The following is a 26379-nucleotide window of genomic DNA, read 5'->3' on the forward strand; positions in this document are numbered from 1 at the left end:
TCCCAGAGACACATGCAGTGAACCTTGCGTCTGCTGCACAGAAGCCAATGCAGTGTTCCTGCTTCAGCGGTGTTCCTGCTACTGTCACAGTGGGTGCTACTACTCTCCATTGGAAAGGCTCCTGACAACCTAGGCTCCTCCTCCATTTAAATGAACACATATGCAAATGTGGCAATTAATTGGATGCCTCCCACACAACTTTCCCTTTTTTTGCACCTTCGTGTGCAGTCTGGACTCAGAAGTAGTCCCAATGCCTGAAATAATCTCAAAGAGGACCACATGCTATGCTTTGTGTCAGCTCTTGTTCAGTGGGTAGTCCTGAACTCAGTGTGTTCGAGTCCCACTCCAGTGAATTGAGAATAAAAAGCTTGACTGATGTTTCAGGACAGTACTGAGGAAGTGAAACACTGTCAGAGGTGTTATCTTTGAGATCAAGATTAAACCAAGGCCATATCTTCCCTCTCTCAAGTGAATTGAATTGAATTGAATTTATTGTCGTGTGTACCGAGGCACAGTGAAAAGCTTTGTCTTGCAAGCAATGCAGACAAGTGACATTGTTAAGTACATTGATAAGTAAATAATATGCAACAGCAGCAAAATCAAAAACACAGGTAATGGTGAATGTTAAGAGTTTGTGAGTCCATTCAGTATTCTAACAACAGTACGGTATAAACTGTTTTGAAACCAGCTGGCGCATGTGTTCAGGCTTCTGTACCTGCTCCCCGATGATAGAGGTTGTCGAAAAACATTGCCAGGATGGGATGGATCTTTGAGAATGCTGGCAGCCTTTCCTTGTCAGCGGGCCTGGTAGGTGGCTTCTACAGATGGGAGGTTGGCCTTTGTGACTGTCTGGGCGGAGTTCACCACTCTCTGTAACCGTCTCCGATCTTGAATAGTACAGTTGCCATACCAGGTAATGGTGCATACAGATGGAATGCTCTCGATAGTGCATCTATAAAAGTTGGCAAGGGTATTCACCAATTTCCTCAGCTGCCTGAGGAAGAAGAGACATTGTTCAGCCTTTGTAACCAGTGCGTCCATCCACGTGAGGAGTCTAAGAAAGCTTGTTTTGGTGACCACTCCCAGGATCTTGACATACTCCACTCGTTCCACCTCTGTGCTGTTAATGTGTAAGGGGGCATGAGTAACATCACGCCAAAAGTCAATAATGAGTTCCTTGGTTTTGCCGGCATTGAGAGCTAGGTTGTTCTCAGTGCACCATTTTTCAGATCTTCCACCTCCCGTTTGTAATCTGTTTCGTCACCATCTGAGATTCGACCGACTATGGTGGTGTCATCAGCGAACTTGTAAATGGCATTAGTCTGGTATTTGGTGACATAGTCATGGGTATACAGTGAGTACATAGGGGGCTGAGTACACATATTTGGGGAGCTCCAGTGCTGAGTGTTAGTGAGGATGAAATATTGTCCCCAGTCTTCACTGATTGTGACCTGTAGGTCAGGAAACTGAGGATCCAGTTGCAGAGAATGGTGCTTAGTCTGAGAACACTAAGTTTAGTAATCAGTCTTGACAAGATAATAGTATTGAAGGCTGAACTGTACTCAATGAGTAGAATTCTTACGTAGCTGTTCTTGATGTCAAGATGTGTTAGGGACGAGTGAAGGGCAAGTGATATGGCATCTGACGTGGATCTGTTGGTCCGATAGGCAAATTGGAGTGGGTCAAGAGTAGTGGGGAGGCTGGAGTTGATGAATGCCATGACCGGCCTTTCAAAGCACTTTACGACTACCGAAGTTAGGGCCACTGGGCAGTAGTCATTGAGACATGCTGCATGTAAAATATCCCATGATAATTTCAAAGACCAGTTGAAATATTTGCTTTCTGGCCAACATTGATCCCTCATTCAACCTCACAAAAACAAGCAATACTTGGCCCTTTGAACCTGTTCCACCATTCAATAAGGACATGGTGGATCTGATTTTAACCTTAACTTTACATTCCTGAATCTGACCAGTAATCTTTCATCCCTTCAATCATTAAGAATCTATTTACCTTTGTCTTGAAACATTTAAAGATTCTGCATCCACTGCTTTTTGAGAAAGGGAATTCCAAAGTGTCACAATCCTCTGAGAGAACAAGAATGTTTCTTCATCTCTTTACAAATTTGCACCCCTTAATTTTTAAATTATGACTTCTAATCCTAGATTTTCCCACAAGAGAAAACACACTTATGATGTCCACCTGCTCAAGTCCCCTCAGGGGACTTTTATACTTCAAATAAGTCACTTCTGACTCTTCTAAACGCCAGAGGTTACTGGCCTTGCCAGTCTAGCTATTCCTCATAAGGCAACCCTTTCATTTCAGGCATTAGCCTAGTAAGCTTTCTCTAAACTATGTCCAATGCATTAACATTCTTCCACATGTATGGTGACCAGTAGTGTACACAGTACTCCAGATGCAATCTCACCAATGCCTTGTATAACTGAAACATAACCTTGCTACTCCTGCATTCAATTCTCTTCACAATAATACTTAACATTGTCAAATTTCCTGATTACCTGCACACTAACCTTCTGTTATTAATCTCTTAGGGTACCCAGATCTTGCTGTACCTCGGAGCTCTGCAACTTCTCATCATTTAGATAATATGCTTTTGTTTTATTCTTTCTACCAAAATGGACAATTTCATATTTACCCTCTTTGTGCCTCATTTGTCAGACCCCTGCTCACTCACTTAGCCTCTTTATATCCCTTTGTAGGCTCCTCTTCATCACTCACTTTCCTACCCATCTTTGTGTCATCAGCAAGTTGAGCCCTTGGTCCTTTCATCCAAATCCAAAACAGATGATTTGGACATCAGCATGTCACTGCTGTGTATCCCACATTCGAAAAGTACCTCATTGTAACATGCTTTGGGAAGACAGAGTTCATGAAATATACTATATATATGAAAATCTTTCTCTCTTTATACAGAAATGTCTCACATGTCTCCAAAATGCGCTGGACTCTGGGGCAGTAGCAGCAGATTGGAAAACAGCAAATATGAAGCCACTGTTTAAAAAGGGGGGTAGACAAAAGATGGACTTTTATAGACTGGTACAGCTTCACTTCTGTAGTGGGGAAGATGCTTGAATTTATTATCGAGGAAGAAACAGCGAGGCATCTTGATAGAAATTGTCCTGTTGGGCAGATACTGCACGGGGTTCATGAAGGGCAGGTCATACTTAACTAATCTTTTGGAATTCTATGAAGACATTATGAGCAAGTTGGACAACGGAGACCCAGTGGATGTGGTGTACCTAGATTTCCAAATGGCCTTCGACAAAGTGCCACACTAGAGACTGCTGCATAAAATAAAGATTCATGGCTTTAGGAGTAAAGTATTAGCATGGATAGAAGATTGGTTGACTAACAGGAAGCAAATAGTGAGGATAAATGAGTGCTATTCTGGTTTGCAAAAAGTAACCAGTGGTTTACCTCAGGGATCGGTGTTGGGACCCCAATTATTCACAATTTATATAGATGATTTGGAATTGGGGACCATGTATACATTGTAAGTTTACAGATGACAGATGAGTGGCAGAGCAAAGTTGCAGAGGACTATGAAACTTTAAATGAGTGGGCAAAGGTCTAGCAGATGGAATACAATGTTAATAAATGTGAAGTCATCCATTTTGGTAGGAGTAACAGTAAAAAGGATCATTACTTGAATGGTAAAATGTTGCAGCATGCTGCTCTGCAGAGGGACCTGGGTGTCCTTGTGCATGAATCACAGAGAGTTGGTCTGCAGGTACAACATGTAATTAGGAAGGCAAATGGAATTTTGTCCTTCATTGTTCAGTTTAAAAGTAGGAAGGTTATGTTGCAGCTGTACAAGGTGCTGGTGAGGCCACACCAGGAGTACTGCAAACAATCTTGGTCTCCTTACTTGAGAAAGATGTACAGACATTAGAGGGAGTACAGAGAAGGTTCACTAAGTTGATTCTAGAATTGAGGGGGTTGGCTTACGAGGAGAGACTGAGTAGACTGGGATTATATTTATTGGAATTTAGAAGAATGAGGGGGGGATCTTATAGAAACAAATAAAGTTATGAAGGGAATAGATCAGATAGAAGTAGAGAGGATGTTTCCTCTGGCAGTTGAAACTTGGCAAAAAGTGAGGACTGCAGCTGCTGGAAATCAGAGTCGAGGGTGTGGTGCTGGAAAAGCACAGCAGGTCAGGCAGCATTCGAGGAGCAGGAGAATCGACGTTTCGGGCAAAAGCCCTTCATCAGGTGAAAATAGGACAAGAGAGTAAAGCCTCAAGATTAGAGGGAGCAGATTTAGGACTGAATTGAGAAGGGACTTCTTCACCCAGAGGTTTGTAAATCTATGGAATTCCCTGCCCAGTGAAGCAGTTGTCACTACTTCAGTAAACGCTTTTAAAGCTAAGATAGATTTGTTTTGAACAATAAAGGAATTAAGGGATATGGTGAGAGGGCGGGTTGGTGGAGCTAAGTGCTCAAAAAGGTCAGCCATGATCTTACTGAATGGCGGAGCAGGCTCGAAGGGCCAGACAGCCTACACCTGCTCCTAGTTCTTACGTTTGCATGTATATGAACACTGCACACACATGCACGCATGCACACCACATATACACGTGCACATTCACACACAGTGGGTGAAACCTTTTGGGGTTTAAACAACATGGGCTATGGTGAGCTTTGTGATGGAATCAGATGAGACATCCAGCACGGCATGTCTTGATGTTGGAAACATGTCACTGCCTCTTTTATTTTCTAATCAATCTGTTCAGAGTTGCTTTCACACACCTCTGGAGCAGATGGGACTTTAACCTGCATGTTCTGGTCCTGAGGTAGTGACTGTTGCACTGTGCCACAAAAGCCCTCACTCTTTTTTTTAATGCTTTTGCCAAATGGTAAGATAAGGTTCTCACAAGGCAGCAGCAAGTGCCAATTAATGGGGGGATTCATTGCTTGCAATTGCCTTTTTGATGACTTGACTTGCCTCATTAAGGTCACTGCTTCATCATCTGTCATGTTGGTTTAAGAATGGTCTGCACTGAATGTTATGAGGAGTTGAATGATTGATGGGGGTGTGGGATGGGAAGCACTTTGGAGTTCTGCATACATTCCCTTTTTGATGTAATGTGCTGGTCAGTCAGCCAGCACATCACCTTCACCAAGTTGCTGAGGCTGAAGTTGGATTAATGTTGGAGACATGGCCCTCATTACCTGGGAGCAGCATATGGACGAATGCACACAGAAGTTAGCTACATGATATGTTTGTGAGTAACACTGACTTAGTGAGGGTATTTAGTCGGGATGTAGCTACAGACCTGCTCACTGGCCTGATGAGTAAACAAAGATTAGGGTGAGAGAATGGGAATGTATATGCAAATGAGCATCAGCCATGCTGGCTATGTGCTGTAAGCAACATGGCTTCATAACTGCTGTGTCAAACTATTGCTGAGGAGGGGCAGTGCCAGATTGGCAACACTTGTCAGGGTACACATTGGCTTTTTAAAGATGGCACAGGCATGCCATTCTTTCAGCAGATATATGCTGAATAGCAAGTTCTTCTGGGAGTCATGCATGATAAGATGGGAATAGAATCAGACATGAGGAATACCATAGGGGATGTCTGGTAGTTCATGAAGTGAGTTTAGTAAGATATGGTAAAATAACTTGCTAGTCTCTATGGTGGGTATTCCTCCAATCAACTCAATGCAACCTCTGCACGTAAGATTCAACCCAATAATACATGAATTCTGCACGCTATATACTTATACAACCATGTACAGGTATACACAATGCACAAATACCTACAAGCATACATGTTCCTATAAATAAAATGCATGCAACCGGCAATGTTGTATTCAATCATCAATTTTCTATTTTATTATAAAAGATACAGAAAATATACATATATCTATATTTATATGTTGAGTTCAAAAAATACAGTTAAAAATCTGGTAAGAGTCTGCTACATTAACACATTGTAGTTCTTCATTTAGTTACATTTATCCACTTATGGGATATTAAGATCATTGTTGCCGATATCAAATGTCTCCACCATGACCTCTTCAAATTCATCACTAAATTTTCTTCCAATGACTTCAAGTTCATTTCCCTAGTAACAAGAAGAGAAGCCATCAGTAAATTGCCCAGGAACTCTAACCTACTTCAGTTATAAAAACGTAATATAGCTCACTCTCTTCTCATTCCAACAAAAGCTCACCCATCTCTCACTTTCTCCTTTCCCCAGCACATTTCTCTCTCTTTCTCTCTCCCTCCCCTACCATTCAGCCCCTCTCTCAATCTCTTCTCCTCTCCAGTCCCTTCTATCACAACTTCCTCCCTGCAGACGCTCTCTGAATCCTTTCCTTCAGCCTCTCCCTCGCATTCTCCTGCCCATACCCTCTCTCATATCCTCCTCTCAGCCCCTCTTTTGCGGTCTTATCCTCCAACCTCTCTCTCACATATTTCTGCTCAGCCTGTCTCTCTCTCTCTCACCTTCTTTCACAACTTCCAGCCCCACCCCGACCCTCCAAGCTCTCCCTTCCCTCCCTCACACTTTCCTGTCAGCAGCTCTCTCTCTTCCTTCCTAGATCCTCACTCAGATCCTTCCCCAGCCTCTCCCTCACACTTTTCCCCCAACCCCTCTCACCTTCTTCCTCCCTTTAGCCCATTGCTCGCATTCTCACTTCCCTAAACCGTCCCTCTATTGCTTAGTCCTTCTTATTCGCCCAATGCTTTTTTGGTCATTCTCTCTGCTTCTTTAGCTCCCTATCCTCATGCATATCCTAGTCTATCTGTCTGTCTTTCAATTTCTCAATCCCAAATCAAGAGTGGGAGCCCTTTCACTAGCTTGTTGTTCAAATTCTCAAATCCACTTACCCCGGACATCCCCCAGCTTATAAAAGGAAATGGATGCTGTGAATTTGAAATCTATTGCAATGGCCTGCATTCAAGCAGAGGCCTGGCATGTGGGGTGAGGGCTACGACATGAGAGCTCAAGTCCTAAATTTATTGAACTCAGAAGGCTGCAGAGTCCCCAAGTGGAAAATGAAGTGCTCTTCTTCCAGCTTATGCTGAGCTTTACAGGAGCACTGCAGCAAACCTGTGACAGAGATATTGATCAGGGAACATACACCTGGCCTTGTTATCTCACAGTCTGCTTTTACACACAACCCATTGTTAGCTAATAATAGTCTCCTTTAACAGCTATACCCTCTTTGCCAGATTGTTATCCACTCCTTTGTCTGTCCAACTGTTCTTCTCTTTCTTTGGGCTCTATCCCCACCTATCATTTACTCCTTACCCCCTCACCCTTCCTACCTTCTGCACAAAAAATGCTATTTCCCTAGCTACAATCAGTTCTGAGGGTCACCAGACCCAAAATGTTAACTTTGATTTCTTTCCACAGATGTTGCAAGACCTGCTGAGCTTTTCCAGCAATTTCTGTGTTTGTTTCTGATTTACAGCATCCGTAGTTCTTCCAGTTTTTATTTTCTCTTCCACATCTACTCCATGAGGACCCCTTGGGTTTTTACATGTTTCAACTGAGTCGCCTCTTACCTTTCTCAACTCCAGTGGATACGAGCCTTGTCTGTCCAACCTTTGAAAAGACAACCTGCCCACTCCAGGTATTAGTCTAGGGGACACTCTGTGAACTGCCTCTATATCCTCCCCTAAATACAATGACCATAAAATGAATGAAAGAGGAAAAAGAAGTGAAGGAGATACTGTCCCAAAATTTCCGCTGGGGATCTATAATGACACAGGCGTGCCAGCAGCAATTAATGTGCAACCTTCTTTGGGGGTCATCACAACCGAGAGAGTCTGTGCTGTTGAAGCCATACCACTTTGTTTATTACCTGGTTGAATCTGGCACAGTTATGGAAGATTAGCCTGATGTCATCAATAAAACCACCCACTGTGCGGTATCTGTTAGTGGCCAACTTCATCTTCACCTTCCAGAACCACATGGGGTTTTCAATTATATCACCGTAATTTGGAACCTGTGAAAATGCAGACTGGCAATAAGCAGGAACGTACAGGGAAATCCCAATTCAGTCTATGTAAAAAAAAAGCACAGATTGTTACTGCATAAGGACACGCCAATAATCAAACATGAATAGAACACCACATGAAGCCTGCTAGAGTAGGGAGAGAAAGAACGATTGTACGTGAACGCTCCAAGCATATCTGAGAAGTCACAGATTTTAACATCAATATGGAGTAAGAGTTTTGCTCACTTCAATAATGGGCACACGGTGGCACAGTGGTTAGCACTGCTGCCCCACAGTGCTAGAGACCCGGGTTCAATTCCCGCCTCAGGCAACCGTCTGTGTGGGTTTGCTCCAGTTTCCTCCCACAGTCCAAACAAAAATGTAGTGTTAGATGAAGGGGTAAATATAGGGGAATGGGTCTGGGTGGGTTGCTCTTCGGAGGGTCGGTGTGCACCTGTTTCCACACTGTAAGTAATCTGTAAATTCTGCACCCAATGGCTGGCTGGTGATGGTTGAGAGATAAATGGTTAGTGAAGATAAATATCTATGAATGTATGGAACTGTACAAGGAATCATATATTGGGAATGGGAAGACTAGTAAATATTTGGTTGTTTTTGCCAAGGCAGGTTCAGGCAACGTCAGCCCATGAGACAGGTAACTAAAGTTCCTCATAAATATACATGGTTTAATACATGGTTAGCAACTATGAGTGAGTTCTATTTCACCCACATGACAATGGGTTTGCAGAGTCGGTGTAGTACACAATTAACGCATGCACCAGTTCTAGCACAGTATGTTAAGAGAGCTAACAACCACTTGACTCATCTTTTTACTAACAATATTTAGCATGCATGCTGGGTCAGAGAGACACAGACTGAGCACTTCTGCTTGTTGCAACTGGCATTTACGTAACCAACTGTGAACGGAGTGGTGACTCACGGCAAATACTTACAATGTCACAGGGGTTTTTTTCAAACTCTAGGGCGTCTGGTTCGCAACACAGTCGGAGTAAAATATATTCACATTTCTGTAATTTAAAACTCTCAATTAAAAACAAGTAATTAATGTTTTCTTTAATATGTGATTGAGTTATTTAGATTATCTAAACACCATCCTGAATTGTGACAACATCAGTGGCTATTTGGTCAAAGGGAAAATCCATATGCATCGCGTGCACATGCCCAATATTCAGTCAGAATTTCAGCTGGGCAAACCCAGGGTGACTATTCTCCTCCCAAACTTGACAGTGTTGAGGTTAAATGGGTAAGGCAGCTGAGACCAGCTCAATCAAACCACCATATTTTATCCAGCTCAGTATATTAGTTGGAACATTAACTAAGATTAAACTATTCCTCCTCTTTGAGGTCTTAAAAAACAAACTCAAAAAGCTGGCATTTATACAAATATCCAACAGCAAAACAGGATGGTTTAATGCATGCATTAAATTGCACATTGGTTCTTCCAACCTGTTAGATATTGGAACTGTGTGAGAATTAGATCCAAGCATAACAAAAAATCAAAAGGAGCTATCAGCGTTTGGGAATGGAATGTGTTAAATGAAGAACTTGCCTTCCCTCTATTGTCCTGAACTTCATACCTCACTGAATGAAGAAAGGACATTCACAACACTGGGTTCACTGCTCACACAGTATGAAAAATAGGTCCTCACATTATTGCATCATTAGCTCCTTAGCAGAGTGTAAATTGTCTAGACAGAATTAGACAGTTATCACAAAGACTTACCAGACTGTATTCTGGAGTCATATTTGATCGATATACATCGAATTCACTGCTGGAGACCCTTGCCCTGATTTTATTTGCTGATAGTCTGTCCATTTTGCAGAAGGTGCAGATGAAACTCTCACTGTAACTAATTAACAACATTGATATTCTTAATTGAAATCTTTCAGTAAGGTACAGTTCAGTAGGAAACATCATGCGAAGACGAGATCCTTCATTTGCTCAAACTTCATTACACCCCAAAATACAAAACTAGACTTCCCTCTACATTACACTGATGTACCAGCAAAGTCCATTGCTTTTGTACATCAGCTCACTTATCACTTGAGTACCTGAAATCTCCCATTGAAGTTGTTACAAATTTCAGGTCTCCAGTAGATATTCTTGCAATATCTCTGCCTCTTAAGATATGCAGAATATTTGCACTACTCAATATTTAGTTAAATACTTGAATTTTGATCACTTACTCAAATTTGCCTTAAGATTTGGATTACCTCATGCTGTCAATCAGAGCTAACAAATTGTTTCAGAAATTTCCTTCTTCATTTGGTGTGGGAGTTACATCCTGTTTAACTAGGACTGCTGCTGGCATATCTGAAGCAGAACTACTCCAATGTGACAGATATGAACTTCTCCAAAATATACAAATAAGGTCCTTTCCATTGTCTCACACTGATAGGTTACAGATATCTATATACACTGCTATCCTGGTGAGTAGCTCTGATCAATAAGTTGAATACCTTGTATGTTCCTAGATGTTAGCGCCCGTAGGATTAGTAGGAAGATTGACATTTCATGATGGACTTTAAACTTGCATTGTGATTAATGGAACTATTGTACAATTGATTTATTGAACAAACCATGCCACATTAATTCAAAATGAGTTACCGCAGTTAATTTTGTTTTCAGGTTTCAAAATGGTAACCACCTACACTGACACTGGTGGTTCATATTTCCTCCTTGATGTGTGGGTCAACCATTCTTTGGAATGATCGTTGGAGGCATCAAATGTCACATGTATGCCAACATCTACTTACAGGACCTTGCCAGTTTTTTTTTTTAAGGTGAGAGATTTTCCCATCTGCTCAGAAGAGCAAGTTGGTATTGAATATGTTGGAATGCAAATAGCTCTGCAGCAGTTAAGTAATATTTTATACGCAACTGGGTTTGGTCTCCACTGCCTTTGCTCAGACACATCATACTCACACAAAAGATTTCTTTCCCTATGTTTGCATGAAAGACATATTCATGTGTTGCAATATTCTACAATTCTATTAGTGGACTACTTCTAACACTTCAGTCCCCTAACTCTCCTAATATGGCACGATGATGTATTGAATACAACATACAAACCTTAAATTTGGACTGAGCAAGGGGACGTGGCAGAGGTAGTGAAAAGCTCTGGGACATTCATCACAGCAGATTAAATCCCCTCCATCGTTACATGCTGAACATTCATCGTCATTCTCCTATTAATTTAAAACAGCAAGTTATACATATGGCTGAGTGATACTGAAATCTTTGTTGCAAACAACAAGAGGTAAGCTTGGGAATGTAGACTTTGTTTAAATGTGGCCTTTACCAGTGAGATAACTTGTCCTTTTGCCTGTCTATCACTTCATTCAGAGTTGATAGGCACCATGTAGGTGAGTTCCTTATCCTCTCGAGTGCCTTGACACTGCCTGTCCAGGTTGACAGAAGCCATTAGACAATCAGAGGCTGAGTCTAAAGACTGCTTGTTGACACCCATGCTGGAAGGAATCCAGTGGTGAAAGTAAGTCTTTATGTTCTTGTCCTGAGATAGATGCCACAGGCAGAGGGGTACGGGAGAGATTGGAGGAAAGGGCTAAGTTTTCAGTGGCCCTTACCCACTGTCCAGGCTTCCAAAAGACCTGACCACCACATCCCACCCCTGACAAGTGGGGAAAGTCACCCACAGGCCTTTCAGCCCAGCATTATTATGGGGGTGCCAGGAAGAGGTGAATTAGGTAGATTTTGTACCTCGGATGGTGTCTGGAATGGTGACGTTGTACACCTTTCATTGTACTCCTGTATCCTTGTACTTCAGTACACATAACAATAAAACCTAATTTGAATTCTACTCCATTGCAAACTCGTCCAATCCTTACAGCCTCTCTCATCAGCTACAGGGAAGAGAAAGTTCCAGCCATCACAAAACCTCAAGGCAAACACAGGAACATCTCTGCTCCAAGTCTCCTTTTCTCTATTACTATCACCAACTGTGTGCATCTCTCTATCTTTTTTCAATTGCTCATCTGCTTTCTCTTGTGAATCTTTAGATATACCAATCTCTCTTTCTCACTTGGTAACTCTCTATCTCTGTCTGATTATCATTATTTGACTGTCTCTTGATCTGAGTGTGCACAATTGTCTCTTTTTTTCTCTTCTCTTTGTATTTCTGTAATTGTATCATAAATCAGAATTGTGTTGGGATCCAGCTGCTCTGAAATAACGATGGTCTCTGGAATTTCAAAGAATGAGAAATTTAGAAGTGTAAAACTCTAAGATGGCCGAACAGATTGGATGTTGAGAGCTGCTTTCACCTGGTTTCAGGTTGAGAATGATATATGTAATCACTCAAAGGATTTTGAATCTTTTAATTCTCCTCTTTCACTCAAACCACCACTACCACACCACCAAGAACAAAGTTTTATTTACCTGAGATTCAAAATCGGGAGATGTGCACTTATCACAAATGCAGTCAAGCTTGTGAAGTTTCAGGTAGCCTTTCTGGAAAAATAGAATTTATAGAAAGGATCAGAGGAAGAAAAATTAAATCATATGGATACTAAACTTGTAGACATATTCCAAGGTGTGACAAGATGTCAGAGCGCACAAGACTCTGGGACAGAGGAAGAAATGAGACAGGGGACAGACAGATACTGAAACTGGAATGAAATGAATTGAATATAATGTAGATTCTGTGAAGGGCAAGGAAATAGGACAAAGTGAGTGAGAGTGACTGAAACTGAAAGTAGGGCAATGTGGATATGATCAGAAGTTGATGTGTGTTGATGATATAGCTGGTGACATGTACGCTGTTACAAAAGGAAATGAAAGGGAACTCATGTTAGTAATGCAGTGTGCAAGTTAGGGGATGCATAGTTAATTTACTCAAATAACAGAAGAACAATAAATGAATAGGCAATTTTCAATTAACTATCCACAACTGCATGTTCAGAAACTTTCCATTTGTTTTTTTTTATGGTTAATTTTTAGCAATTATTTTTGTTGATCTTCATCTAATGTGTAAGACACTTGGGTGGGAATATGGCTGGGCCTACTTCTGTGATGCTAGTTTCAGTTAGGGTTCAGACATTTGGTAAGATTAAAAGATAAAGGCAGAAACCTGACGGATGGTTCTGGAACATTGTGGATGGGAGATGTCATCGGCAGAAGGGATCACAGCGAAATACTGTGGAGAATTTATTTACTCTACATCTTTCACTGACAGCTGTTTCAGAATCTAGAACAGGGTGAACAGCAATCACTATATCTCTAAGACGAAGTGATCCAGAAGGCTTCTTTAATAGGCATAATACCTCATTAAACAGATGCAGGGATCGTAGGTCATAGGCTTGTTTTATGTGGCCAGCTGGAATGCCTGAATTATAGGCCATATTTAATAGTGCCCCAAACTCACATGTGGATTGAGTAAGGGTGACTTGTGTAAATTTGTCAGTGTGATTTCCCTTTCACACCCTATCAGACCAATTTTTAAACACAAAACGGTTTCATAGACTGCCATCTGGTAGCACCTTGTGGAGTCTTATGAGTGGAGTTCACTGCTGATAACCTGTTATGATAAAATGAGAGCACTGGAAATGGTGCCTTCAGATAAAGATGTAGGTTTAAAGCACCCCATGAGCAACATCTCACCAGACAGTGGGTTTAGTGGAACAGACCTGAATCAGTTGGCCCAGAGTCTTTGATTTACAGTGGATGTTTCTCTTCCAATATCGAAGATGTTGGCTGATGTCACTCATACTTTCAAACTCTGATGGAGTCAGCCATTTATTGTTCGTTCGAATGCATTTTCCACTTACTCCTTAAAGTAAAGAAATGGAAAGAACAAGATAGATATATTCAGTAGAACTGGAGGGAAAACACGACTAGCTGAGGCAAATGACATCCATTTCGTGCCAAGGAGAAGGGTACATCTTGACCATTAGAAAAGGAAAAACAAGAATCCACACTCAAGAGATCACATGGGTAAGCCAGGAGAGGTGTGCTAGGAATGAGAAAGATTGAAAAGAATCAGGCAGACCAAGACTGTAACAAATTAATCAAGATAGAGGAAGGGTAATCTCCATTGGTAGCTAAGACATAAGCACCTTACAAAAAGGTACAGAAGGGAACAAAAACTCTCCAGCTTGATTATAACTAAACTCAAGTCAACCATACCATTCTAGCCTTTCCACATATCCCTTAGTTTCCAAAAATCTATCAGATTTCTAAGGGCATATATGCATTGATTAAACATAAACAGCCCTCAGTGCACAGCTGAAGATCTGTGTGCAATTCTGGTTAGCATACTATAGGAAGGACGTAGTTGCGCTAGACAGGGTGCAGAGGAGACTTACAAAGATACTGGGACAATAAAAAGAGACTAAATAGACTATGACTGCTTTCCTTAGAGCAGAGAAGGCTGAGGGGGGACCTGATTGAGATGTATAAAATTATGAGGTGCATACACAGGATTTACAGGAAGAACTGTTTCAGTTAGTAGAGGGATCAATAACCAGGGGGTGTAGATCTAAGGTAAAAAAAGAGAGAGGTTTACAGGTGACTTAAGGGGAAATACTTTCATCCAGAGAGTGTTGGTTATTTGGAACTCACTGTCTGAAAGGGTGGTAGAAGTCATAACCATCACAACATTTAACAAGTATTTAGATGATTGCTTGAAGTGCCATAACATTCAAGGCTATGGGCCAAATCCTAGAAAATGGGACTATGGTAAGTAGGTTCTTGATTACTGGTATGTACCATGGGCTGGTTGATCTCTTTTTGTGCTGTCAGACTCTCTCACTCTGCAGCTGAAAATGTGTTGCTGGAAAAGCGCAGCAGGTCAGGCAGCATCCAAGGAGCAGGAGAACCTGAAGAACCTGAAGAAGGGCTTATGCCCGAAACGTCGATTCTCCTGCTCCTTGGATGCTGCCTGACCTGCTGCGCTTTTCCAGCAACACATTTTCAGCTCTGATCTCCAGCATCTGCAGTCCTCACTTTCTCCTCTCTCACTCTGCAGCCAAGCTTACTATTTAAAATGGAAATAAGGAGAAATTTGTTTTCTCAGAAGAACATTAGATTTTGGAATGTTCTTCTGCAGAAAGCTGTGGATGTTGGTTTACTGAACATATTCAAGGTGGGTTTTATAGAAATTTCACTGTCAAGAATTGTGGGAGATAGGAAAGCAAGTGGTGTTCGGGCCACAATCTGCTCAAATTACGTAGCAACTTCAATGACCTACCAAGGCACTGATTTCTTAATAATATGATCAAGACATTGCTACTCCAACAAGGACTGAGTCAGAGTAAGTTGGTATTAGGGCAAGCATTGTTACAACCTGTCACAGTCAGGAAAGAGAATTCTGAAGACGATAATCGATTTGGTAAATAAAGTCCAGTTACTGCAAAATTTACAAAGTTTGCCAGATTACATGGAAGAAAAAATTGACAATTAGATCTATAGCTTAGCCATGGAAAATTATTTAAACAAGATACAGAACTGGCTCAAAGGTAGAAGACAGAGGGTGGTGGTGGAGGGTTGTTTTTCCAGACTGGAGGCCTGTGACCAGTGGAGTTCCACAAGGATCGGTGCTGGGTCCTCTACTTTTCGTCATTTATATAAATGATTTGGATGTGAGCATAAGAGTTATGGTTAGTAAGTTTGCAGATGACACCAAAATTGGAGGTGTAGTGAACAGCGATTAAGGTTACCTCAGATTACAAAGGGATCTTAATCAAATGGGCCAGTGGGCTGTGAAGTGGCAGATGGAGTTTAATTCAAATAAATGCGAGATGCTACATTTTGGGAAATAAAATCTTAGCAGGACTTATACACTTAATGGTAAAGTCCTAGGGAATGTTGCTGAACAAAGAGATCTTGGAGTGCAGGTTCATAGCTCCTTGAAAGTGGAGTCACAGGTAGATAGGATAGTGAAGAAGGCGTTTGGTATGCTTTCCTTTATTGGTCAGAGTATTGAGTACAGGAATTGGGAAGTCATGTTGCGGCTGTACAGGACATTGGTTAGGCCACTGTTGGAATACTGCATGCAATTCTGGTCTCCTTATTGGAAAGATGTTGTGAAACTTGAAAGGGTTCAGAAAAGATTTACAAGGATGTTACCAGGGTTGGATATTTGAGGTATGGGCAGAGGTTGAATAGGCTGGGGCTGTTTTCCCTGGCGCGTCAGATGCTGAGGGGTGACTTTATAGAGGTTTATAAAATCATGAGGGGCATGGATAGGATAAATAGACAAGGTCTTTTCCCTGGGCTGGGGGAGTCCAAAACTAGAGGGCACAGGTTTAAGGTGAAAGGGGAAAGGTATAAGAGGCAACTTTTTCATGTAGAGGGTGGTACATGAATGGAATGAGCTGCCAGAGGAAGTGGTGGAGGCTGGTACAATTACAGCATTTAAAAGAATTTGGATGGGTATATAAATAGGAAGGGTTTGAAGGGATACAGGCCGGGTGCTGACAGGTGGGACGAGATTGGGTTGGGATATCTGGTCAGCATGGACATGTTGGATCGAGGGGTCTGTTTCTGTGCTGTACATCTCTATAACTCTACGACTCTAAGAGTAAAGAGTTTACAGACTCAATACAGTCCAGTATGCTAAAAGGTGTTTGTCATGGGGTTGGGATTTCAGGAAAGAATTTTGTGATCAAATCAATTTTAGAGCTAAAAAACAAGTTGCATTTAGAGATCACATAGCAGATAATAAATGGAAATTAGGACAAATACAAAGAAAATGCAACAGCTGTGGAAAAAAAATTGAACAACTATTAACAAAATGTATTGTGGTCAATAAAAAGACTTTGATTGATACAGATCACTGCCATTGATGGTTGCAAACAGCAGAAATATGAACAGCAGAAATATGAACGAAACTTTTTGTCTCAGTTTCAATTGAAGAGGTGGATATTGGAATTTCATCAGATTTTGGAATATATATTGGATTCCTTATAGAAATATTGACTGAAGAAATCACACAAATACTTAAATACCAGAAGATGAGGTAAGAAGATCATTGCAACAACAGTTTCTTCAAAACTTCAAATACATGTTTTTTAAAACTTAAAATTGAGTTGCTTGCGCTGTTAAGCATCTAATAATAACAATCAGTCAGTTGTGTGGATTTTAATTGAAGATATTAAGTAAAACTCAAAGATGTTTTATTAACACACAGAAACACGAAGGTAACTAAGGAAAAATTATGGCAAGTTAGAAACTAAAAGATAACTTCTCTGTGGAGTTGGAAGACATAGGCAAGAATCTGAATGAATATTTGCTTGCTTCACAGACTGTTGCTTATATGAACGATTTACACTTGTACATAAATGACGATTAAAAAAGTTTAAAAATAATGTGTTAATGGTTGCTGAGAATTAAAGCTATAGACTATAGGAACAGGTCAACAGACTAACCAGGTGGCTAGCCAAGTGGTAAAATGGACTAACCCACTGACAGACAACAGCCTTGACTTGACTGAGGGCAACTCCCCTTCAACTTTATGGTCCTTTGGTTAATGCACATACAAAATGTTTACCATGCAAACTGCTGGCATATGGTGTGGGTGTAAGATGAAGATGGGACAGTGCCATACAGCAGCATATCCACTTTCCTGACTGATGACTGCTGACAACCAGTACAAGCTGCTTTGTTTTGTGTCTGACTGAACAGCAAGGCAAGTCAGCCTTAAAGCTCTGTCTAAGGGAGCAAAACATAAAAGGGCAAGGAAAGACAAGAAAAGGCAGAGTGAGTGTGCATGAAAAGAGCATGGTCCAGTACATAAGCTGGAACCTTGAGCCTGGGTACAAAGTGATCTTTGCAGCAGCATTGCAAGAGAAGTGCTGGTCTCATACAAAGGGTAGCATTAAAGTACAGAACCGTACTATAAGTGGATTAGAGATGCACCGCAATGATGTGGTGAGGCTGGTGCACGTCAGGTGCCAATGATATGAACATGGGGTGTGTGTGACATACAGCGTGCTCTGAGATTTTGGTTCCAGGCTGGACGGCCAGAGTTGCAAATAATGAGCTAGAGTTCTTCAGATCTTCATGAGGGAATTTTTCTTCTCGAGCCAGCAAGTAGCATCAATGTGCAATCATTTTTATTAATGTATACACTCAAATACAGAAGTACACGCATAATTGATAATGATTGCACACAATCTTACATGCACACAAGCAAAATCTATTGAATCCATACCTGTTGTAAACCTGTTTTTGTACAGGAATGCTTTCAAGGAACCACATGTAACTGGGAGCTTGTTTGAGGAGAAATCATCCTGTTCGGTGTTCTTAGGCTCTGCACATTACAACAAAATGGTTATACAGAACAGGGAGGCTTGTGTTAAAAGACAATGTTGCGTGTTTTGGAGGGAGGCAACGTGTGCTGCATTAGTGCAATGTGGATGTGTGTGCATTCCGCAGATTGAGTGGAGTGCAGTGTAATATCTGATTATTTCCCACTTTGTCTCAGGACAGCATCAGCTCAATGCCTGTGTACAAATCCAAATTCTCGAGCCATGTGATCTAGGTTATCTTTCCCTTAAATTGTTAAATCCTCAGTGAGAAGTGCCATCTTATAGACTGGGGTATTTTTTTCAGAAATAATTGTCTGCAGGAATGGAAACAGTTGCAACTTGTGGGATGAATAATGATCTCTTGAAGAGCATTCAAAGGATTTCCAGTAACATTCAGACTTTAGCATCAACAGGCGTTTTAAAGGGCATGACAGCCAACAAAGTGTTTTTGAAGAGAAGTCTCTATTGTCATAGAAAAAATCATCACGGTCATTTTTGTGATGTTATTTGAAACATAAATAATAGCCAAGTGCACATTTTCCCCCCCCTTGGTATACCTAAAGACAACTGAAAATTTCACTCAAATAAACATAAAACACTGCACATGCTGGAAATCTGTCACAGACATGAAGAATGCTGGAGAAACTCACCAGGTCTGGCAGCTTCTGAGGGCAGAGTTAATGTTTCAAGTCCTATATATACCTCCATCTTTTGAAGATTTATTTATGACTCTGTGCACTCTTTGTTGGAACAAAGTAGTTTTGATCCCAATAGTTCTGAAAATGTTCATGAGGCTGTTTCCAGGTGGTGAAAGGATTGTCTTATGTTGAGAGGGTTGGACCTCTACTCATTGGAGTTTTGAAGAGGGAGGACCTTATTGAGACAGATTGGAATCTAAGGTGGCTGACAGGCTGGCTGCCAACAGGATGCTTCTCCTCAAAGACCGAAAGGACACTATTTCAGAATAAATGATCTCCCATTTAATATGGTGACCAGGAAAAATTTCTTCACTCAAATGGTTCGAAAACTTGGGAAATTCCTACGCCAGACAGCTCTGAAAGTCGAGTAATTGAATATATACAAGCCTGTGACAGACATTTTTAGAGTGATGGGGAATCAAGGGTTATTGGGAACAGTCAGGACTATGGAGTGGAGGCCAAAAGGAGATTAACCATGATGTACTTGAATATGATACCTGGCTCAATGGCTCATGATGCTTGCTCATGGTTCTATTTCTTACATTTATAGTGTTCATTACCCACTTACTATTGTCTTTTTAATACTGGACCTGAATACAGCCTTCTTATTTCATTCACTTATTTCTTATTAAACAAAATTTAATGATCGACTTCCAATTTTTTTTTGTGCTCACCTGATAACTCAACTTCATGGTGGATGGTAGATTTCCTCACCAACCCAATGTAGCTCTGAAACAGCAACACATCCCATTTTACATTGCATGTCTTCTTAAAAAGCAGTGCCAGGTCACTATTACATGGACTTCACCAACATCCAGGTTCAAAATGATTCATATTCGTGACCTGTCTGTTCCACGTTCAGAGCAGGTCCCAACCCAATTCTCACAAATTTGTTTCTTGAGGTATCTTTTTGTTTAATTCACTAATGGGATGAGGGCATCTCTTGGCTAGGTCAGCACTCATTGCCCATCCCTAATTGCCCAGAGGGCGGTTAAGAGTCAGCCACATTGCTGTGGGTCTGGAGCTATGTGTAGGCCAGACCAGGTCAGGATGGCAGTTTCCTTCCCGAAAGGATATTAGTGAACAAGATGGGTTCTTCCAACAGTTGACATGTATTCATGGTCATCATTAAACTCTTAGTTTCAGATTTTTATTGGAATCAAACTCTAGGTCCAGGACATTACCTGGGTGGGATTAATAGTCCTAACAGATTAATAGGATACTATCACGAGGCCATGGTGTCACTCTGCATCTTGTAGTTACATTGCCATAATGAACTCAGGGACTCCACTTATCTTTAAAATGGAGTGCGGGGTAGGGGGGAGGGGTCAGCCATTGATGCTAGTGACATATTCAGGTTTGATTGTCCCAAAGCACTCCTGGAAAACCTTCCATTCACCGTTCATTACTCGTGAAATGTTTCCCACATCAATATGCAGCATGGTTACAGTCATTGAGGACGTGATTTGTGTCTTTGATTTGGACTGTTCCAGTGCTGTGTCAAGGATGGAGAGTGGAGAGATCCATAGAGGGATTTGGGAGGTGACAACACATTTCGGATCTGTGGAGAGAGGTTAGAGATGGATGGCATTTTGTATGGATTGGATAATTAAAAATAAACATTTTGGAATGGGATTGATATTAGATGCTTGGAAAGGAAGCAGTAAAATGACCTAATGAGAAATATCTTTTACACGGAATGAATATAGGGCAACCTCAATTATCCAAACGACATGGGGCGGGGTGTTTAGCCAAGCATCGGGACCTTGAGATCTTGTTCAGATAATCTGAAATTCGGAAAATCATCATTTGGATAATCGTGGTTGCTCTGTAGGTGGAAGGAAAGACACCTCAAAGAAATGCATCCATTTTAAAACATTCCTTACCCCTACTTCGGATCTGGATTCACTTTCAGAGGATGTAGAATCAGTGCTGGTGTCACTGTTAGATTCAATGTTGTGCTTCTGCAATCAAAAATATGGGAAACTGTTACAACACCAACATCGGTGGAGACTCTGGCATAACTTTCAAGCCAGTTTCACCACATTCAATCATAACCTGTACACCAGCATTAGTGCCCACCCTCACCATAACCTATAAAGTGGTCATTGCCATCCCTTCAACCATAACCTGTACATAGACATCATTCTAGATTCAATTATCGTTTGTGTACTAAGTGTGATTATAGGACATAGACATCAACTACTCTATCCAGTCAGACCTCTGAGAGTATCTTTTCAAATTTCATGTCCACGAGACATGAATAGAGATCATAAATTGTTTTAAAAGCTTTTCTGTTAATTTTTAATGAACTTTGCTGGTTAAAACATGGCTGCTGCTAATGTTGCAAATTGACCACAATTTCCGGAAGGACCCTAATCATCAGTTACTGGGACACAGCTCAGACATAATTCTCCTGGAATAGTACATCCTTTTATTATGCAGATCCCTGCAGAACAGAAGTACAAAAAGACGAGAAGGTCTGATATCCCTATTCAATTCAGAGCAAAAGGGAGCTACTGAAATTCATTACGCTTCAAGTGGCATTAATGGTTCACCACTGTTCTCAAACAAGTATAACATAGAACATACAGCGCAGTACAGGCCCTTCGGCCCTCATTGTTGGACCTGTGGAACCAATTTGAAGCCCATGTATCCTACACTACTTCATTTTCATCCATATGTCAATCCAATGAGCATTTAAATGCCCTTAAAGTTCACAAGTCTTCTACTGTTCCAGGCAGTGCATTCCATGCTGAAAATGTGTTGCTGGAAAAACGCAGCATGACCTGCTGCGCTTTTCCAGCAACACATTTTCAGCTCTGATCTCCAGCATCTGCAATCCTCACTTTCTCCTTGAAGTGCATTCCATGCCCCTACTACTGAGTAAAGTACCTCTGACATCTATATCTATCACACCTCAATTTAAAGCTATGTCCCCTCGTGCTAATCATCACTATCTGAGGAAAAAAGCTCTCACTGTCCACCCTATCTAACCCTCTGATTATCTTATATGTTTCAATTAAGTCACCTCTCAACCTTCTTCTCTCTAATGAAAACAGCCTCAAGTCTCTCAGCTTTCCCTCCATACCAGCAACATCCAAGTAAACTTCCTCTGAATCTTCTCCAAAACTTGCGCACGGTATGCGGCTGCATTGTCTCCTGAATGGGGAGCGGACTTAGCAAGTGCTTGCTGCGTCAATCCCATTGAACTGATTGGGGGCGGGGGAGGTGGGCTTCAGCAATGCTGCAGGTCCCTTACACACAAGTGCGTTTCTGCTCAGAAACAAACCCTGAGACACAGAGAGGGAGCAAAGCAGACAGAGCAAGGAAAAAGGAAACTACAGATAACGCCGAGCCCCAGAGGAGAGACAGTGAATCAATTAACTGAATAATCAATTATCCAAACGAAATAGTGCCCGCCCATCTCATTCAGATAATCAAGGCTCTTCTGCATTCACAACTCTACCAACCTGAGTGTCATCTGCAAATTAACTAATCCATCTTTCTGTGCACTCATCTAGGTCATTTATAAAAATGACAAAGAGCAGTGGCTCCAAAACAGATCATTGCGATACACGACTAGTAACTGAACTCCAGGATGAATATTTCCCATCAACCGCTACCTTCTGTCTTCTTTCAGCTAGTGAACTTCTGATCCAAACTGCTAAATCACCTTCAATCCCATACCTCTGTATTTTGTGCAATAGCCTACCGTGGGGAACCTTATCAAACATCTTACTGAAATCCATGTACAGCACACCAACCACTTTACGCTCATCCACCTGTTTGGTCACCACTCAAAGAACTCAACACAGTTGGTGAGTCACAACCTACCCTTCACAAAACCGTGTTGACTATCCCTAACCAACTTTCTAGATACTTGTAAGTCCTATCTCTTATAACCTTTGCCACCAAATGAACAATGATCCTGGTCAGAGAGACAGAAATCAATGGTTACATATATTTGACCACATTAAGTTGAAACAGATTCACCCAAGAAACTCATCACATGACTGACACTCTTGGTCTGTGAGGTAAAGCTATAATTGTACATTCTATTTAAACTTCTTCATCCAGTAAAGTCTAGTTATTGTTAACATCAATCTGATAAGAATCTAACTGGTGATACCACAGTCATATTCCAGGTTTAGCTAAGATGGTCTGTGGTCTAAATCTCCTTCAAAAGCCAGTTTCAAAAAGAAACCTTAGTTTCAACAAAAAAAAGGACACAGTCCACACATTAACACCATCCTTCATTAGATTTGTACTCAGCTGAATGCAAACTCTGATGAAAAGAAACCATCAAGAATACTAATATTTTGGACGTGCAGAAGTGTAGAAATTAATTTTTCACTGTTATCTATTTCCTCTCCATTTTTCCTTTATATTGTGTGTGTAAAAGTCATGGCAATCACTCCACAGATTTAAATGCATGAATACACCATATTGTGGTCTTAACCCTAAAGAATTTGCTGCAGGTTTTTTTTATAAAATTGGATTTCTCACAGACACTTACAGAATACTGAGAGGCATGGGATAGAGTTTTTCACAAGTAGGAGAGACTAGGTTTTGAAGGAACAGCCTCAGAGTGAAGGGACGACCCTTTTGAAGTGAGATGGGCAATTGTGGCCCAGCGATATCATTGCTGGACTGGTAACCAGGAGACCCAGGTAATATCCCAGGGAACCAAGTTCAAATCCCACCTCGACAGAAGATGGAATTTAAATTCAATGAAAATCTGGAATTAAGAGTCTAATGATGATTGCCAATTGATTGCCATCTGACTCACTAATGCCCTTTCAGGAGGGCACCCTCTTCAGGCAGAGGGTAGTGGCCCTATGTGGAACTCACTGCAGCAGAGGGCTGTGGAGGCCAAGTCATTGAGTGTATTTAATGCTAGTTTAATGATAGTTTTCTTTTGTGTGGGATCATGTTAAATAATGACTGGAATTGGTGAGTGGTGAAAATTGCCTCTTTTATTCAGCAATCACAGCACAAGTTTGAGGCAGCAATAGTATCCCGAAATACAGTTCTTGCAAAAGCCCCTTTATACACAATTCTTACATATATTAAAATGCCGTTACTCTAGTGTTACATCTTTTATCCCTAGTACAGAAAGGTTTGAGGGGCTTCTGTCCTAGGGGACAGGAGATGGATGAAAACATATGCGAAGTGTTGTCTGCTACTTCTGACAGGACGTCTGTCCAGTCAGAGTCAGAGGGTCAGAGATGTACAGCACGGAAACAGACCCTTCGGTCCAACTTGTCCATGCCGACCAGATATCCTAACCTAATCCAGTCCCATTTGCCAACACTTGGCCCATATCCCTCTAAACTCTTCCTATTCATATATGCATCCAGATACCTTTTAAATGTTGTCAAAGTGCCTTATCAAAATTCAAGTACAAACAACCTCTGCTTGCATAATTGGGAGATTTTAGCCCTTTTGTCTTTTAAGTTAGTAACTGTTAATAGAAATGCTAGGCCTATATTCTCCTAATAAGTTAGAAGATGTACCTATACTTAATAAAAGAATAAAGGATATTAAACTGATTACTGCAGCTGGGTTTCATTCATTCATACAATTTCATAGAAGTGCTGTTTTGTCACTTAGTTTCTTAAAGGGATAATGGTCCAGTTAAAAAGTATTTAATAGATACTTAATCTATTCAGGTCCAGGAGATGGTTGGTAAGGACTGATTAATATTATAATGTTTTGTGGAGACTTGTTGGGGATGGTGTTGTTCTGTAAGCTACACTTATTCAGAGGTAAACGCTGCTATAGCAAGGGCTGATAAGGTGTGGAAATGCAGTAAAATATAGCGAGCTGCTGAGTGAGTTAATAAAGATAACCTATAACACAACATTTCATAACACAATATGTCCCACAGTCCTCCCTTTTGATTCCACTGAGACCTTTTGAAGAGAACCCCAATACTTATTCGAGCTTACAGAATTTTAACAGTTTGGCAACTACACTTTACAAAAAGCACAATTGAAATAACAGTAGCAAACATCATGGTGGTCAGTCAGTCTCTGGTCCCACTGCATTGTGACATGCCTATTGATGTGGGAGGCATGAATGCAGGTCTCCTTTCCCCAGACCTTGATAGCACTGGTATGGTCCTTCCCACCTTGCGCCTCAGGGTTCCTTGTGGGTCTTTTTCACAAAAAACCCACTCGGCTGGTACAGTATCGTGACCTCCCTCCAGCCCATCTTTCTCGGCAGCCAATATCTGTGATGAAGCAGAACTTACAGCATCGGTCAGTGGGCGGCACGGTGGCACAGTGGTTAGCACTGCTGCCTCACAGCGCCAGAGACCTGGGTTCAATTCCCGCCTCAGGCGACTGACTGTGTGGAGTTTGCACGTTCTCCCCGTGTCTGCGTGGGTTTCCTCCGGGTGCTCCGGTTTTCTCCCACAGTCCAAAAATGTGCAGGTCAGGTGAATTGGCCATGCTAAATTGCCCGTAGTGTTAGGTAAGGGGTAAATGTAGGGGAATGGGTATGGGTGGGTTGCGCTTCTGCGGGTCGGTGTGGACTTGTTAGGCTGAAGGGCCTGTTTCCACACTGTAAGTAATCTAATCTTGACAATAGGATAATAGAGCATCATTCATAAGATGACTGCCCCGGGACTATTGTCCCGAGGAGGGACATTGGCCTGCCTGTCACTATTTCAAACGGACTCAGACTGGTCATTCTTTTGGAGGTAGCCCTGATGCTACACAGAGCTATCAGTAGAACCTGGGGCCAGGGTATTCCCTCATGGTGGTGTTCAGCAAGTTGCTGTTTCAGGATTGGATTCATCCTTTCCCCCTGGGCAACTGGAGAGCTTCCAGTTCCAGCAAGTCCTAGACTTCTTTTCCATTTCTGATGGAGGTTCCTGCAGCCATTAGGAATCCGGACTGTCTCCATTGTTGACCAAAGTCGTGGGCAACCCCAAAAGCATAGCTGGAGTCCATATAAATGTTGGCGAAAGTGAGGACTGCAGATGCTGGAGATCAGAGTCGAGTAGGAGAATCAACATTTCACGCGTGTGCCCTTCATTAGGCGAAAACACATTCTCAATGAAGGGCTTATGCCCGAAACATCGATCTTCCTGCTCCTCAGGTGCTGCCTGACCTGCTGTGCTTTTCCAGTACCACACTCTCAATTCCGTATAAATGTTGGCAGACTGATCCTCTGCCATTCTGCAGGCTTCAGTCAGAGTCTGGAATTCTGCTTGCTGTGCCGATTCTCTGGGGATAGGCTTCCTGATGCCATGACGATGTGTATTGTGGTGACAGCACATCTGGCTTTCCTTATGCACTTCTCCATGAAAGATGATCCGTTTTTATAAATGATGAGGTTTGGGTTTGGCAAGGTCTCATTTACCATATGGTTGCTTTCCTCTGATTCCTGCAGGATCCCAGCACA

The 26379-nt window shown here is 41.6% G+C and overlaps 1 protein-coding gene across 1 annotated transcript in view; it reads right to left on the bottom strand.

The window, feature by feature from the left end:
- Positions 1-5833: 5833 nt before the first annotated feature.
- Positions 5834-26379, bottom strand: part of LOC122555770 (nuclear body protein SP140-like protein) — a 40284-nt gene continuing 19738 nt past the window's right edge. The window contains 10 exon segments of the mRNA XM_043701886.2: positions 5834-6093; positions 7841-7984; positions 8929-9003; positions 9720-9846; positions 11070-11185; positions 12396-12467; positions 13643-13785; positions 18169-18267; positions 19638-19692; positions 20850-20927. Of these exon segments, the coding sequence (XP_043557821.2) occupies positions 5992-6093; positions 7841-7984; positions 8929-9003; positions 9720-9846; positions 11070-11185; positions 12396-12467; positions 13643-13785; positions 18169-18267; positions 19638-19692; positions 20850-20927 (1011 nt within the window). The 3' untranslated portion in view covers positions 5834-5991.

Source organism: Chiloscyllium plagiosum, unplaced genomic scaffold (genome assembly GCF_037043375.1).
Source record: "Chiloscyllium plagiosum isolate Xiang-an unplaced genomic scaffold, Cpla_swu_hap1 HiC_scaffold_13, whole genome shotgun sequence".
NCBI lineage: Eukaryota > Metazoa > Chordata > Chondrichthyes > Orectolobiformes > Hemiscylliidae > Chiloscyllium > Chiloscyllium plagiosum.